This window comes from Notamacropus eugenii, chromosome 2 (assembly GCF_028372415.1).
Source record: "Notamacropus eugenii isolate mMacEug1 chromosome 2, mMacEug1.pri_v2, whole genome shotgun sequence".
Classification (NCBI taxonomy): domain Eukaryota; kingdom Metazoa; phylum Chordata; class Mammalia; order Diprotodontia; family Macropodidae; genus Notamacropus; species Notamacropus eugenii.
The window spans coordinates 479,465,266-479,482,709 of NC_092873.1; the positions used below are offsets into that span (position 1 = coordinate 479,465,266).

The following is a 17,444-nucleotide window of genomic DNA, read 5'->3' on the forward strand; positions in this document are numbered from 1 at the left end:
AAAAGATCATGTACTGTGAGGATTACCTGAAGGAACTGGGGGTATTTAGCTCAGAGAACATAAGACTTAGAGGGAAATGATTGCTGTCTTCAAGAATTTGAAAGAATGTCAAGTAGAAAAGTAAATTAGAATTGTCCCTCTTGGCACAACAGGATTAGGTGCATTGGATAGAAATTTGCAGATTAATCTTTTAAAACTTTAGTTTCAACAGTAAGGCAGATTTAGACTTGATGGAAGGAAAATCTTTCAAACCATTCATTGGAACTGTCCAAAAAAATTAGTAAGTTGCTCCAGGAAGTAGTGGATTCACCAATTCTGGAAGCCCTTGGGTAGGAGAAGCTGAATGACCACTAATAGAGGGAATTCCTATAATGTGGGCTGGACTTCAGTGTTCCTTTCCAACTTAGAGTTTGCAGAGTCTTTGGATACTAGAAGTTCATAGCTAGATGCGACCTTAGAGATCATAGCCTCCAACATCCCCCATTTCCTCCTCCCCATTATCATTTTATAGATGCAATAACTAAGCTCATAGTGGTTAACCAATTGGCCAGTTCTTATCAAAGCCTCTACTAGATGGACTCAGGTGTCCTGGTTCCCTGGGTTCCATGCTCTTTCCTTAGCAGTAGGACCATCTGCTATTACAGAATTCCAGGAGGGGACTGCTAAAGGAATCATATTCATTCTAGAGGTAACTTCTTCCAGTTCCCATGTGTTACAGTGTAGTCTGCTTGCTATCACCCCAATATCCCATCTTCATTCCTTCTTAGTGGGGATAGATAACTACGCTCTGGTCTTATTTTGAAATGGAGGCTGAAGGAGTACTTAGGATTCCCTAGGTGGCATTTCCCCCATCCCTGGTCCTCTCACATGTAACCGAGCCTGTGGTGGGCTATGAGTCATGCTGAGTGTACACTCACTGACTGGGAGAAGGGCTTCGGAGATATCGGGCCTGCACCGCCTTCACATCAGCTCCATCTTCCGTATCTGGAACAACCTGCTCCTCCTCTGGATCGTTGCTGGTCGCCATGACAACCTGTTAAATTCTAAGGAGTTGGGGAAGAAGGACCGTTAGGGAGTTAGCACTAAGAACAAGGCAACCATAAGGGCATTCGAAAGTACAGTCAAGCTCTGTAAAGGCTAAGGATGGAATGGTCACATAAGACAATGAAGAAAAGAAACTCTACATCCTTTTAGGGTTGGACCAGGCTCTCTTACTATCCCTATATTTATACAATGCCCTTTTATTTTCAGATAATCACAGATGATCCCTACTTGACAGACAAGGAAATTGAGGCACTGACTTTTCCAAGGTCAATGACTGATGGAGGGCTCTTTTCTATAATACCACACTGCTCTAAGGGGAAGATGATAGTGTTAGAGCCACCTAGGCCTTTTTGGATGGAGATTCTGCCACCTCAGCTAGGGATAACCCAGTTTAAGAAAGAGCAACATGGTTCCTCCTCACAGAGGAAGACAGATTTACTTTTCACAAAGCCGGGGAAGTTAGTGACCAAGAGACCAACCAACAAAAGGAGGTCAAACCTTTCTTGCCAGCCCAGTGTAAATTTCCAGAGTTGCTGGGTCCCTGCAGGGGCAGCCACCTTTGAGTTAGACCAAAATCTTAGAGAGGACAGATTCACCAGTGGCTGGTTTTCTTTTGTCTCAGTCGGTCAGGCCCACGGCAGACAACATCTATATTTTGCTGAAGGAATCTGGCCCTCCCCCACCTCCTATTAAAGGGATCCGAAATCCCTTACAGCTGGTCTCAGGCATCAGGAACGTACAGCTAGGGCCTGACATGGCCTCAGCAGCCGCTGTCACTACCACTTGGACTTGTGGGCCCTGGGACTGGCCTGGGACAAAGAAAGAAGGAGAAACTGACACTCACCCGAACTCTTGGTATTTCTGCTGCCTGTAAAGCATTCACTCGGGTTCTGGGGGACCCCAGGAAGGCTGGCAAAAGAACTAGGCAGGGGCAGGAGCGAGTAAGTGGATCCTCTCTCTTCAGAGTCCCTTCTTCAAGAGGCAGGGCAACTGTCAACAGGTCACCCTTCACAGCTCTCTAAATTTAGCAGGTGTCCTATGCTGGCTGGCAGTTCAGTTGGAGGCAGGAATTCAGAACCTCCCACGGAGCCGGGCAGATAAGTCCAGCCTTAACTCTTTCCCTGCCGGCTCAGTCTTTTGCCACTGACAGTTGATTTCTTTGGCAGGAGAGTTGGGGAAGCCAAAAGGCAAGGTCCATCCCTCCCTCCTTTGCCATAAAAGCTTCAGGGCTATTTCAGCACTGCCTCCTCATCAACGCCACCCTACTCCCCTCTTCCTGGACATAAGTGTTAGAAATCCTTCCAGAATATCTTCCAGAAGATAACCCAGTCCTCAAAAGCCTTTGCTTCCAGGGACGAAAAGGTAAAAAGTGAGGACATCAAAAGACTATGGAAAACTGGGGACACAGAGAGCCAATCAAGGCAGTTCCTGCTTATAGCCACGGTTGCATCCTGTTACCAGGACAATTCTTAGGATAGATAGGTGACTTTCTATCACCTTTACCCCAGGTTGGGACCTAGGGGGTAACTGAGCTGTAGGAGAGGTGGTGAGGGGAGACTCAGATTTGCCAGCTGCTTCTGGAAGAAATTGCAAAAAGCAAACAGTAGGATCATTGCCTTTGGAGTCAGAGGATATGGCTTGTAAATAAACAAATATATTTATTTATTTACAGATTATTCATTTTATTTACACATGTAGGTATATACATGTAGGTATATGCACACACATATGTATATATATCTATACATATATACTATATATACACATACATATAAACATATATATATGTGTGTATACACACACACATATACAGGGGTGGGGAACCTGTGGCTTCAAGAGCACATGTAGCCCTCTAGGTCCTCAAGTACGGCCCTTTGACTGAATCCAAACTTCAAAGAAGGATCTGTTCTATGAAGATTGTTTTCAGGTAAAGGGCCATACTTGAGGACCTAGAGGGCTACATGTGGCTCTGAGGCCGCAGATTCACCACCCCTGATTATCATTATTATCCCCTCTCTTCTAACAGTCCTCTCTCTTGTCCTTGTCCTTGTTGTCCCTTCTGCCTCTGGTCCCTTATCTGTAAAATGGACATAATACCAGCACCTACCTGACAGAGTTGGGAGGATTAAATGAGAAAATATTTGTAAAGTGCTTTTGCAAACCTAAAATTCGATGTAAATGCTGACTATCTAGTTCAAATCACACCTGAAGAGATGTACCCCCTACAATATTCTCATGAAATGGTCATTCAGTCTCCATTTGAAGACCCCATTCAATTGGCGAGTAGTTCCCAGAACCTCCAGGTTAAGGAGGCTGCCTGGACCAGACATGTCTTCAGTCCTCTCCGAGCTACCCTTCTAGAACTACAAACTTTCTCTCTACTCAATCCCAACTTCACACCTTCAACTACTCCCAGCCACCCTCTTCAACTTCCTTCCTGAGTGCACCTCCTCCTAATTTTTTTCTCCCCAAGCTGTCCCACTAACCTTAAGCTATTTCCTGCTTGAAATTCCTTTTTCAGTCCTTCTCTGTCTCAAACCTTGACTACTCTTCTAACCTTTACCCTGATTCATTCCTCCCTTCCATTTCTTCTCTCTCAGAGTCAGAACAATGAGTGGTCAAACCCTGCCTCAGACACCGAGGTAGGTGACTGGACAAGTTTCAGTTTCCTTTGTGGTGGATAATAATAGCACGTACCTCCCAGGGTTGTTGTGAGAATCAGTGAGATAATCTACGTAAAGCATGCCAAACAGTGCCTGGGACATGGCAAGCACTATGGAAATATTAACTATTATTTGTAAAATGGGAATAATAATAGCATTTCACCAGGACATTGAAAGGATCAAATGAGATAATATGTGCAAAATACTTTGCAAATCTATATAGTTGCAAACTATATGTAAAAACTATATAAATCATATAGTTTTTCACGAACTATATAAAACACTTTGAAAACCTATAAAGTCCTCTATAAATGCCAGTTATTTTATTATTATTTGATGCCCCCTTTCAAGTTCACCTGGCTGTGAAATCCTAGATTTTAAAGCTTAGTGGCTCTTTGGATCCAACCCCCTCATGTTACAAATGAAGAAACTGAGGCCCAGAAGGGAATTGATTTGCCTATGAGTGCACAGATGCTTCAACATTAAAATATGCGCATTTGTAACTGTGGTCTTCACAATCTCAACAAAGACACAACCAATGATGAACATGAGACAACACCTGGACCCACCGTCTCCTTCTCTATCCCCTTTCCATCCCACTTCTACTCAGCTGTGTGTTGGGGCAGCATTCGCTTCAGTGTGAACTTCCAACCGTCTTAATCCATGTTCAATTTTTTTGTCTAATTGTCCCCAAAGCCTATACTCATCATCTAACTGAAACAGCTGCAGCTTCAAGGTGATGAAGTCATGGAATGGAAACTCCTTGAGGTTGGGTTATTTTTTGTTGTTGTTTTTGCACCCCTGGCTCCTCACACATAAGTAAGTGCTTCATAAATGTTGAATTGAGGGCTAGCTGGGGAAACATATCTTAAAAGAAAGAACAGGTGTAAACTGGAATATGGATTCCTAATCCATTCCTATGGATTGAAAGAGAATGAGAGGGTGTGGAAAAGCCAGTGGCATGGTCCTTGGCAAGCAAAGCTTTGAACACACCAGGGCATCTGGGGTACTGCCCCATGTGGGTTGACCCAGCCTTCAGCTGGAAGTCATAGAATGATAGAGACTCAAAGTCAGAAAAGACTTCAGAATTTATATAAGCAGCTAGTTGGAACAGTGGAGAGAGCACCAGACTTTCAGTCAGGTAGACCTGAACTTGAATCTTGCCTTGAATACTTACAAGCTATTGTTGTGTTCATCCTTCATTGCTGAAGGAGACCATGCCACCAGAGAAATGATGACATGACTTGCACTTCACTTTGTTTTGAGGGAGGGAGGGGTGTGCAAGGTCACCAGCCTCATTTCTCCTCCAGAGCCATCTGAATCCAGTGACCAGAGATTCATCAGGATGACTGGAGATGAGCCAGGATGCACTGGGAGACCTTGGGCCCTTTAGGCCAAGGTCTTGGCAGGTACTCACTTAGGGTGACGTAACACCCATTCATTGAATTAGCCTGTTTAAGAAGTAGCCAGGGCATGTCCCCTTCAATGAGGTTAAGAAAAAGAAAGACAGGCTGGGAGGGAAACAGCAACAGCTACTATTGATAATGACTGTAAAGCTAGGAGGGTCCAGAGGAGCCCTTGGGCAGGGGCCCACTGGCATTCCAGCTTTGAAGTGCAGAAGGTTTAAAGTTTTGGGAACGGACAGGACAGGATAGAACAGGAGAGATGGAAGGAAAGGGAAGGGAAGGGACACGAACTCCTTCTGCCTCTGTTCCCTTATCTGTAACATGGAGATAATACCAGCACCTACCTGACAGAGTTGGGAGGATTAAATGAGAAAATATTTGTAAAGTGCTTTTGCAAACCTAAAATTCGATGTAAATGCTGACTATCTAGTTCAAATCACACCTGAAGAGATGTGCCCCCTACAACAATCTCATGAAATGGTCATTCAGTCTCCATTTGAAGACCCCATTCAGTTGGCAGGTAGTTCCCAGAACCTCCAGTTTAAGGAGGCTGCCTGGACCAGACACGTCTTCAGTTCTCTCCGAGTTACCCTTCTAGAACTACAAACTTTCTCTCTACTCAATCCCAACTTCATACTTTCAATCACTCCCAGCCACCCTCTTCAACTTCCTTTTTGACTTGTCTTTGTTCATTAGAATGTAAGTTCCTTGAGGACAGGAACTGTCTTTCTGCTGGCATTTGTATTCTTAGCACTTAACACAGTACTTGCATGCAGTGAATGCTTAATAAATGCTTGTTCATACTTTTTACTCTCTTTGTTTTTCTTGGGTTTTTTGGTCTGTTTTCTTTCACAACATGCCTAACATAGAAATGTGTTTTGCATGACTGCAAATGTATAATTGCTTGCTTTTCCAAATGGGAAAGTGGGAAAGAGAAGAAGGATGGGAGAAAATTTGAAACTCAAAAAGTAAAAAAAAAAAATGGGTGTTAAAATTATTTTTACAAGTAATTATAGGGAAAACAAGATATTAAAAAAATAAAATAAATACTTGTTGACTTGATCCAAATAGATGTCCCTGGACAACATTGCCGACAAATGGTCATTCACTCTCCATTGGAAGACTTCAGGTGATGGGAATCCTGCGCTATTCTGTTTTTACACAGTTCTCCTTCCCCGGTTATACTTGAAGTGCTGGAAGGTTCTTTGAGCCCTACTCAGGTAAGCTGTGACCCTGGAATGACTGATTCCCATGATTATTTATAAGGAAGTGATGGGTGCACGAAGTAGCAGTCCAGGGATTCGGTACTACCTGCTGCTCTTTTGGAAATGCTGGAGCAACAGCTGATATACTGTGTATTCTCCAACAGTCACAACCACCACCATAATAACAGCAGATGCTTATTTACTTAAAAGTTTGCAAAATGATTTGCATGCCTTATCTCATTTGATTCTGCCAACAACCCAGTGAGGTGGATAGTATTATCATCTTCTTTCATGCGTTCATTCAACTAATCATTATTAAAGCCCTACTCTGTGCCAAGCACATTCTCATCATACACATGTGAGGTAGGTGTTACCATACTGATTTTGGAGGGATACCGATGGTTCGGGGAGAGGTGTTACCTAATAAAGACTTTGTCAATAAGCCACATGACCACAGTGTATTGAGTTTATATTTAATAAACCACTAGGCCACAGTGAATTGAGTGATTGTATCCTATGTGTACATGGGGCTTGTTTACTAAGAAGGGAAATTCTAGAGGTGGGTCTGGGTGAAACCATAGATTTTCCTATAAATTTCCAAAAATTCAGAGCCATATTTCATCACCTCTTAGTCTAGATTCAGAATCAGGCCAGTGTGGATTTTTAACTCTTTCCCACTAATAACCTATCCCTTCTCCTCCCCCCTTCTCCAACCCCCTCCAAAAATACCATTTAGACTCTGTTCAAGCACTTGGCTAGTGGCTTGAATATAGTGCCACCTTGTGAACAAATTAAATACTGCATGCGTTTATCGAGTAATAAAGCAGCAGACCCTGAGCCCATGAGTTTCTATTGTCTATGTGGGATAATGCAATATCCAAGTGCCTACATCTATGTTATGTAAATGTGAATCATTATATTTTTATATGATGCATAACTATTTCTTTGGACCCATTAATGAAAAATCCCTGCCTATAATCCTGTTGAATGGAGAAATAGCCCCTTTCATACCCAAAGGTAGAGGCAGAGAAAAATATAACCTGGGAAATGGTCCTTTTCGTTTATTTTTGTCAGCGAAACAAGGGACTCTTCTTCCTCTCATCTTTAGCTCCTGTTAATAAACTCAGAAGGTGCTTCATGGAGGGGATGAGCTGCAGAATGAGTGATATTGATCTCTTCCTTTACTTCTATCATCTCCACTGTGCCACCCATACTCCATTCCCTCCAGGTGGGGAATTTAGTAAGAGAGGTGCATGGGAGAGAAGGGGAATGATACCTTATACCATGCTCTGCAATTTTTCATTCCTAGAGGGAAACACCCAACATCTTATTGTGGCCCCAAGAAACCCTTTTGTATATGTAATTCTCTTTTCAGGAACCATTTCCTGCTAGCAGTAAACAAATCCCAACCTTTGTGGATGAAGCATCCATGACATTTGTATGCCTGTATATAGCTGAAACCAGATAGCAGGAAGGAGGAAGCCAAGATCTACTCATCTGGGGAAGGTGGAGTGGGTGGGTAAAGTCCACAGAAGACAGGGGAGGACACAATCAAAAGGGAAGTGAACAGAGGGAGAGTGAATCCATTTAGCTTGTCAGGAAGTGGCTGTTGTGGCCTCAACAGGTTAAAGGCTCCTTGGACTGACTGACTTCCTGCCCCAGGTTTGAGACGGATTTGTGATAAAGTGAGAGACCATGGTGGGGAAGATGAGACCTCTACTCTTCATTCTCTCTGCTCGTGAGTAAATATCATGATCTTCTCATGTCTAGGAGCAACAGCAGGGGAAGAAGAGGTAGTTGGCATGTAGGGTGTAACCTGGGGGTCTTCTCTACCCTTCTCTCATTATAAAGGAAAAAGGAGATTTTTGCTCTTTCTTGATAGACCAGGAACCTCAGTGCAAGTCCATTAGTAGTAATGAAATGTTTCTTATATGCTTTCTATTAAAAATCACTCTAAAGTCCTCATCTTGTATGGTAAACAGTCTGGCATTTCAGTAACTGCTTTCAAAAGCCTGAGGAGAGTCAGAAAGGAATATGTTTTTGTTGTGTTTTTTTTTTAAATTATGCATAGAGTTGTTTATTTGTCTTTCTAAAATGGAATTGTGATTTCCTAGGTACAGTAACTTCTACTGATATAGATGGGCACTTTCCAGCCTTAGAAAGTTGTCTGGGACAACTTCCCCAGGGTCCCCTTGGACAGATATATCAGAGATGAGATGAATCTGGATCTTTCTGACTTGGAGACCAGTCTCTAGCCAGTATTTCATACAGGCCCTAAAAGGAGCCCAGCATCCTTGAGCAAGACTTTGGCAGAACAAGGAAGAGAGCCTTACGTGGAGAAGGATTTCCTTTTAAAATGAGAGGTTATGAGGGTCATTTTGTTTGAAGACACTGAAGTCATGGATGAGTTAGGGGAAAAACAGAAAGCCTCTAAACAGGGTCTTGGGACTTTGATACCAATTGTGCTGGAGAGATGTCCAATGGTGAAAAAAGGAGGGAAGGGATCAGCACTGGATCTTGGGTTTTAGTTTCGACTGCCATTTACTATTTTTGTGACCTTGGGAAAGTCACTTAACCCCTATGGGTCTCAGTTTTCCGGTTTGTAAAAATGAGGAAATTGAACTACAGGATGTTTAAGGTCTTTTCCACCTCTAAATTAACAACAATAATAAAAATAACTAGCATTTAAGTAGTACTGTATGAATCAGAAAGTACCACATTAAATGAATTGGAAAGTACTCAATGTTTCCCCTCCCATCCAGAATTTGTCATTTTCCTTTTCTGTCATGTTAGCCAACCTGACAAGTGTAAGACGGTATCTCAAGAGCTGTTTTAATTTGCATTTCTCTAATCACTAGGGATTTAGAGCATCTTAAAATGTGACTATTGATAGCTTTGATTTCTTCTTCTGAAAACTGCCCATTCATATCAAGAGAATCAAATGAAAAAAAAAATGTGAAGGAAGGTGACCTAGCAGTATTTGTTTCATCTGATCCTTACAACAACTATATGAGGTACACGCTTTTATTATCTCCATTTTACAAATGAGGAACTGAGACAAATAGGTTATATGACTTGTCCAGTTTCACACATCTGGTAAGTAGTTGAGGCAGGATTTAAATTCAGGTCTCCCTGACTCCCATTCTTACTGTGTCACCTGGCTGCCTACCTCTAGAGTTAATTTGTTACCATGAACAAACTAACACTTGTGACAAAATTGAAGGGTTTGTTTTAGAGACTTGTTCTTCTGTGAATACAAGCGGGATAACCCTAGACTCCTCAGATCTCAATTTGAACAAATCCTTCTAAGGAGCTGGTAGAGTGCTTTCACCTGCATCCTTAAGACACACACACACACACACACATACACACACACACACACACGCAAACAATTTCATTAAATATTTCCCAATTAGATATTAAAAAAAAACATTCTTTTTTTTTTTACATTTTGAGTTCCAAATTCTCTTCCTTCTTCCCCAAAATTTTCCCCCATCTTGAGAAGACAAGCAATTTAATATTGATTAAATGTGAAATTATGCAAAACACATTTCCATGTTAGCCAAGTTTTAAAAGAAAACAAACAACAACAACCACTACAAAGCATAAAAATTTTGAAGTATGCTTTAATCTGCGCTCAGAGTTCTTCAGTTCTCTCTCTGGAGGTGGATAGCATCTTACATCATGGATCCTTCAAGATTGTCTTGGTTCATTGTATCCAAGATGGAATAGCTAAGTCTGTTACAGTTGATCATTGTAACAATACTGTTATTACTGTATGCAATTTTCTCCTGGTTCTGCTCACTTCACTTTGTATGAGTTCACATTTGTCTTTCCAGCTTTTTCTGAAACTATCCTGCTCATCATTTCTTATGGAAAAGTAGCATTCTACCACAATTATATACCATAATGTGGTTAGTCATTCTTCAATTGACGAGCATTCCCTCAGTTTCTAATTCTTTGCCACCACAAAAAGAGATGCTATAAATATTTTTGCACAGATAGTTTCTTTTCCTTTTTATTTGATCTCTTTGAGATATACCCCAGTAATAATGTTGTTGGGTCAAAAGGTATGCACCGGTCTTTAGTCCTTTGGACAGTTACAAATTGTTCTTCAGAATGGTTGCACTATTTCACAAATCCACCCAATATTTCCACATCCTATCCAGAATTTGTCATTTTCCTTTTCTGTCATGTTAGCCAACCTGACAGATATGAGATGGCACCGTAGAGTTGTTTTAATTTGCATTTCTCTAATCACTAGTGATTTAGAGCATTTTAAAATGTGATTATTGATAGATTTGATTTCTTCTTCTGAAAACTGTCCATTCATATCAAGGGAATCAATGAAAAAAATGTGAAGGAAGGTGGCCTAGCAGTACCTGACTTCAAACTATATTACAAAGCAGTAATCATGAAATAATCTGGTAGATTAGTAAATTAACTAAGTGATCTAGTGTTTTGGTTTATTAAACCAAAAGACCCAAGCTTTTGGGGTAAGAACTCAGCATTTGACAAAAATTGCAGAAAAAACTGGAAAGCAATTTGGCAGAAACTGGGCATAGACCAACATCTCACACCATATACCAAAATAAGATAAAGGGTGATATCATAAGTAAATTGGAGGAGCATGGAAAAACATGCCTATCAATTCTATGGCTAAGGGAAGAGTTTATGATCAAATAAGAGATATACAGCACAATGGGAAGTAAAATGGATAATCTTGATGGCATGAAGTTAAAAAACTTTTGCACAAACAAAACTAAAGCAGTCAAAATTAGAAGAAAAACAGGAAATTGAATGGGGGGAGACAGAAATTTCACAGCAAGTGTCTCTGATAAAAGCCTCCTTTTCAAATACATAAAGAACTGAGCCAAATGTGTAAAAAAATAAGAGCCATTACCCAGTTAATAAATGATCTAAGGATATTCAGAAAGCTTTTGTACCTCTTTTTCCATTTGACTAATTCTGTTTTTTAAGGTATTGTTTTCTTCATTATTTTTGTGCATATTTTAACAAGCTGTTAATTGTCTTTTCATATTTTAGTTCCTTTGCTCTCATTGTTTTATCTAATTTTTCCATTTTTATTTGATTTTGAAAACCATTTTTGTTGGGTTTGTGTCCAATTTGCATTTTTTTTTTGAGGCTTTTGCTTGTAACTGTTTTGACTTCATTCTCTTCTTCTCAGTCTGTGTCTTGATCTTCCCTGTCAGTAGGGAAGGGTCAGGTCAGGGTTTTGGTAGGGAGGGGTGTTGGTTGTGGTTTGCTCATTTTTTCACCCTATTTCTTGATTTTGAACTTTATGTTAAAGTTGGGCTCTGTTGCTGGCATGGGGAGAGGACCTCTATTTCCTTAGGGTCAAAAGCAATACTATTCCTCAGGGTCCCTGAACCTTTGTGACAGAATGTAATACTGTGCCTCAGGGCTCCTTGACAGAAAAGCTCTCCTCTACACACTTGAACTATGACCTGGAAGTGGGTGTAGGCAATGGAGTTGGCAAATAGCACGTGATCCTGCAATCTGTGCTATCATAGGGGTCCTTTATAATTTCTTACTGAGAAGTTACCAGATCCCCTCACCATCTCTGGCTTGAGAGCTCTCCAAGGTGTGACCAGACACCATTACCTAGTCCCACCACTGGTGTTTCATCCATGTGGGCTCTGGGTCAACCTCTTCCTCATGTCACAGACCTCTCTTCCTGACCTTCTAAGTTGTCATAGTCTGGAGAAATGTCTTACTTTGACCTTTTGTTGGTTATGCCACTCCAGAATTCAACTTGAGGCATTATTTTATGATCCTATGACTCATTCATTCATTCATTCATTCTTTAAACCCATTAACTCATTCATTTATTCAACAAATTCCTCCCTACACCTAGCCTGGGGGTATAATATGCCAGCTGGAAATCTAGGAATTGCCAAGGAAAAAATGAAATAACTCAGGTTGAGTCAATACCCCACCCCTCCATAAATCAGGGAAGAAGTGAAGCTCCAGAATGAGTCAGAATTGTGAGCAAATCCTGGAAAAGATTGGAAGGACTTTTAAAAGCCTGAGCCTCAAGGGCTGGAGACAGAAGGCAAACAACCATTCCTATTTTGTGAATCTGTGATCCTTTCTTGTAACTAGCTTGGAATCCCCCCTTCATCCCAAACTTCCCCCAAACCCTTCTCACCTCCCTACAACCTCAGGCATGACTAAAAGGAATTGAAATGGCTTTAACTTTTTTTTAAAACATTATTTACATGCAGCCAGAAGGCATGTGACCTGTGGGTGAACTCAGCCTGTAGAACCAGTTCTTGGGAGATTTTCTCTGCCTCCTAAGGGACAAAGTCTTTGCCAGGGAGGCAAACCTTCTTAGCCAGGGCAGTCCAGCTTGGTCCCAGGCCAGAATATCCCCCACCCACTCACAACTCTTGTTTTCTCTCCTGAAGTCGAACATGTAGACTATGGGTTTGGGTCTCTCTGGGCACGTCATTCCTCTCCATCATGGTAGAAAGGAGTGAGGGAGAAGGAAAATTGGGCTATGCACTTTTTTGAAAGTGACTGTGTTAGATGCTATGTAGTCTTAGCTCAGTCCCAGGGGAGACAATGAAGTCTTTTAATAGTTTTTACAAATTATAAGAGATCTGAAGAGGCAACTTGGAAAGAGAGGTGAATCTGGGACGAGAGAAACCAAGTTCAAATCTTGGCTTCATCACCTAGTATATAAGTCATCTTAACTAGTCACTTAACCATTTTGTGCCCTGCTTTTGGACTAAATATATAATATAGTAATTTTTAGTGAGCCCAAAAGTGCTATAGGAATTAAAATGTGGAAAGAGAGACTATGGCAGGAGTCACTGAGGCTGGCCTAATGCGGGAACTACAGCTAGAGCTGGGTCCTGAGACAAGGACTTCTTCTTTGTCTCATATCATGAAATCTTACCTACATGCACAAAGATCCTTAATCTTGCCCTGACTCACTTGGTCCTCTTCCTTCCAAATCTGAAGTCACCTTTCCCTAAGTGCCTCTAAATCCCACCCTCCTTTCTCTGAAATATAATTGATTCTACATGGCAGGGCTCCTGATACAGTGTCTAAACCAAGGTTCACATTTCTCTTTTTGTGGAATCTATGCATCTTATAGGATAGCAAGAAGGGTCTAATGAAAAATTATGAGGGAAATGAAAGTCAATTTCACCTCTCTAGGACCTTTGGCTTTGTCCCCTCACTCCCAACATCCCTGGTGCCCAGTGACTAATACCTTTGGGTTGCCCTGGGTGTGTAGAACTCTTAACGGTGGGAGCCCAGCTGGGCCTGCCTTTCTAGACAGTGACTCATGTTTCTTAATCTGTCTCCATCTATCAGAACTCTGGGCAGTGATTCATCTTTCCTAATCTATCAGAATTCAATCTAGAATAATAATAAATATTTAATAAATAGTTTTGACGGCCCATTTCTAGGACCTTGATGGGTAAAAGGCAATAATTTGACTAAATCATTTGATCTAAAATACCAATGGTCAGGAAAGCCTTACTATGTTTATTCTGCTAGATAACATTTGTACTTTTAAGGAAATCTTTTTCTTTTAGAATTATTTTTATTTTTTTAATATTAATTTTATTTATTTTCAGTGTTCCACAATCACCACTATATAACTTAGATTTTTTTTTCTCCCTACCTCCCTCCTACCTCCCCCCTACCTCCTTGAGATGGCATACAGTTTTATATAGCTTCTACACATACATTTCTATCAAATACATTTTCACTATAGTCATGCTGTGTAGAAGAATTATAATGAATGGGAGAAATCCTATAAGAAAACCAAAACGTAATACACACAAAAGAATGATCCACTATATTCTGCAATTGAATTCCATAGTTCATTCTCTGGATGTTGATGGCATTTTGCCTTAAAAGACCATTGGGAATTTTTTTAAGTAAAGGACTCTTTCAATACTGATCCAAAGGAATATGGATCTAAGACTTGGAAATGTCCTAGTAGTTCTCTGGTCCAGTTCATACATTAAGCATTAAATCACTCTACAACATACCCAACAAAGACACTACTTGAAGGTTTTCAATGTCTGGGAAGAGGCTGTTTCCCAAAGCAGCCCATTCCAGTTTTAGACAGATTTAGTTACTAAGAATTTTTAAACTTAAATTATTAAAACTTTTTTACATTGGTCTATAATCTGCTTTCCCATCACCTCCATTTGTCCATTAGTCCTCATTCTACCTTCTGGAGGTCAAGTAATATAATTCCTTTTAAAAATCACAACCTTTCAAATATTTAACCTTAGAGATCATATTTTCATGTTCCATCCCCTCCTAGACTAAAAGTAAAGACAGAAAAAGTGAAGTGATTTGTCTGAAGTGAATTCACTGAAAAATGGTGAATGCCAGAGCTGGGATTCAAACGCGGTTCCTTTCTCTCCAAATCCACTCTACTACCCCAGAGCTCATGTCTTCTCTTCTTCAAATTAAACACCTTCACCATAGCTTTGAGTCCATTTGCTAGCCTGATCACTTTCCTCTGCCCATGCTCCACATTGCCAACATCCTTCCCAAAATATGATATCTGGAACTAAATACTCTGGATGTGGTCTGAGCATAATGGAAGGCATTTGCTCTGTCATTTTTCTAATTCTGGGTCTATTAATGCAACCTGAAATCAAATGAGCTTTTTTAGTTGACAGAGAACCTAAGAGCTGGAAAGGCCCTTAGAGACCATCTTGTCTAACACATACATGAACAACCATCTCATCTTTAAGATAATGATAACATTTATTTATATAACGTTTTAACTAGCATTTATTTGTATAATGTTTTCAAGTTAGTAGAACACTTTATAATATTAGTAGATTTTATCCTCTTAACAACTTTGGGAGGTAGGTGCTATTATTATCCCAATTTATAGATGAAAAAGGAGATAGTTCAGGAATACGTGAGTTCAAATCTGGCCTCAAGTACTTACTAGCTGTGTAACCCTGGCAAGGCACTTAACTTCTATCTACTGTGCCACCTAGGTTACTCTGTTGAACAGGTGGTCACATAACTTTTTTCTTGAAGATCTCAACTTAGGAGAAAACCAATACCTCCCAAGGCACACCATTTTGGTTAAACTGGTTTGGGTTAGCTTTCATTTTTACCAAGTTCCTTCTGACTTCAGGACTTAATTTGTCTCTTCAAAGTTTCTAGCCATTCTGTCCTAATTTTTTTTTCTCTCTCCAGGGCTCAGCAAAACAACAAGTCTAAGCCATCTAATTCCATGACAGCCCTTACAATACTTGAAGACTCATAAAGTCTTCTCTTCATCAGATTAAGCATTACTTCATTCAACATTACACTGATAATTTGTTGTTTTAGTCTACAAAAACCTCCAAGCCACCAGGTTATAAGATCTCAGAGTGGCAAAGGATTTTTGAAATTATATAATCCAATCCCTTCCCTTTAGAACTGAAGAAACTGGGACCCAGGAAAGATAAGTGACTTGCCCACTGTTAGTCCCTCCATCAACAAGCATGTCATAAGTACCTACTATGTGCTAGGCACTGAGCCACTCACTGAAGATGGAATACTAATATAATAATTCATAATGAATGAAGCAATCTCTACTCACAAGGAATTTATTATCTAACAAGGGAGGTCATTTTTACATAAAAATGATAGCTAGTTTCTATAGGGCCTTAAGGTTTACAAAGTATTTTACCAATATGATCTCATTTTCTCTTCATAACAACCCTGGAAAAGTAGGTGCTGTTATTATTTTCATTTTTCAGATGAATAAACTGAGGTTGAGAGTGGTCAAATGACCTCCCCACAGTCACGCAGCTAATAAGCATCTGAAGCCAGATTGAAATTTAGGCCTTCCTGATTGCAAGTCCAACACTCTATCCACTGAGTCAATTAACTGCCTATTTGTGTGTATTTATGCATGTATTTTATATACGTACAAGTATACATAAATGTTTATATGATGTGTATATATATAGGTGTATTGTGTCTATAGGTTCATATATGTATATTTATGAATTTGGGAACAGACCTATAATTTCATCAGTATAGGAACTCCCTAGGGAGGAACTTCTCTGCCATCATAGGTGGAAACCTTCTCTGTCAGATAGTCTTAGAGAGGTAGAGAGGTTAAGTCACTTGCTTGGGGTCACACAGCCAGGATATGTCAGAGAGAGGATCTGAATCCAGTTCTTCATGGATCTAAAACAACTCTCCACAGATGAATATAAAGAAAATGAATATGAAGTAGCTAATTACAAAATAATTTGAGAGGAAGGGCCTTAGCATTTTGGGGAAGCAGGGACAGCCTTATTCATTATAGATGGTCATACTTACCTCTATGAGGTAGGGATGAGGAAGAAGAACATTCCAGGCATGGGGAAAAGGTGTAGAGACAGGAGATGGTAGGAGACAATGAATGGCATGTGTACAAAGAGCACAGGGCTGGTTTGGCTGGTCTCAGAGCATGGAAGCAAAGTAATACGCAAGGAGGACAGAAAGATGGACTGGAGGAAGGTTGGGAAGGACTTTAAAAGCCAAATAGAGGTCTTCATATTCAAAAGCAGAGGCAACCAGGAGTCACTGGCATTTAGTAAGTTGAGGAGTAACATGATCAGATACATAAGGAAGGAAAATCACTTTGGTAACAGTGTAGAGGATGGGTAGGAATGGGGAGACCATATTTGAAATAGGGAGACCAAGCAGGTGTGTGAGGCAATCATCTAGGTGAGGTATGAAAAGGCAGCTTCCTGAGGAGAGAGGAGATGATACTAAAAGTTAGCATTTAAGGTTTGTTCCTTATTTAATCTTCATATCCCCTCTATTAATTAATTCTTTTTTTACAGATGGGGAAACTGAGAATGAGAACACTTAAGTGACTTGCCCAGGATGACACAACTAATCAGTGTCTGAGGAAGGATTTGAACTGAAGTTCAGCACTCTGTCCAACAAGTTGACTTCAGGGCTCTCTCCTTAGGACTTAAAATCATTTAATTATGAATTAAGCACCAGATCAAGGACATTTGTTCATTTTGTCCAGAAGGATATTGTAGAGGCAGCTAGGTATTAGAGCACTGGACTTGGAGTAAGGAAGACCTGAGTTTAAATCTGGTACTTTCTAGTTGTGAGAC

The 17,444-nt window shown here is 40.4% G+C and overlaps 2 protein-coding genes across 2 annotated transcripts in view; one reads left to right on the forward strand and one right to left on the reverse strand.

The window, feature by feature from the left end:
- Window positions 1–2,550, reverse strand: part of STYXL2 (serine/threonine/tyrosine interacting like 2) — a 31,215-nt gene extending 28,665 nt beyond the window's left edge. Inside the window, exons 1-2 of the mRNA XM_072648744.1 lie at window positions 1,889–2,550; window positions 918–1,043 (exon numbers count right to left, since the gene is read on the reverse strand). Coding sequence (XP_072504845.1) covers window positions 918–1,027 — 110 coding nt within the window. The 5' untranslated portion in view covers window positions 1,028–1,043; window positions 1,889–2,550. The remainder of the gene's footprint in view (window positions 1–917; window positions 1,044–1,888) is intronic.
- Window positions 2,551–7,861: 5,311 nt separating this feature from the next.
- Window positions 7,862–17,444, forward strand: part of GPA33 (glycoprotein A33) — a 36,629-nt gene continuing 27,046 nt past the window's right edge. Inside the window, exon 1 of the mRNA XM_072648745.1 lies at window positions 7,862–8,056. Coding sequence (XP_072504846.1) covers window positions 8,014–8,056 — 43 coding nt within the window. The 5' untranslated portion in view covers window positions 7,862–8,013. The remainder of the gene's footprint in view (window positions 8,057–17,444) is intronic.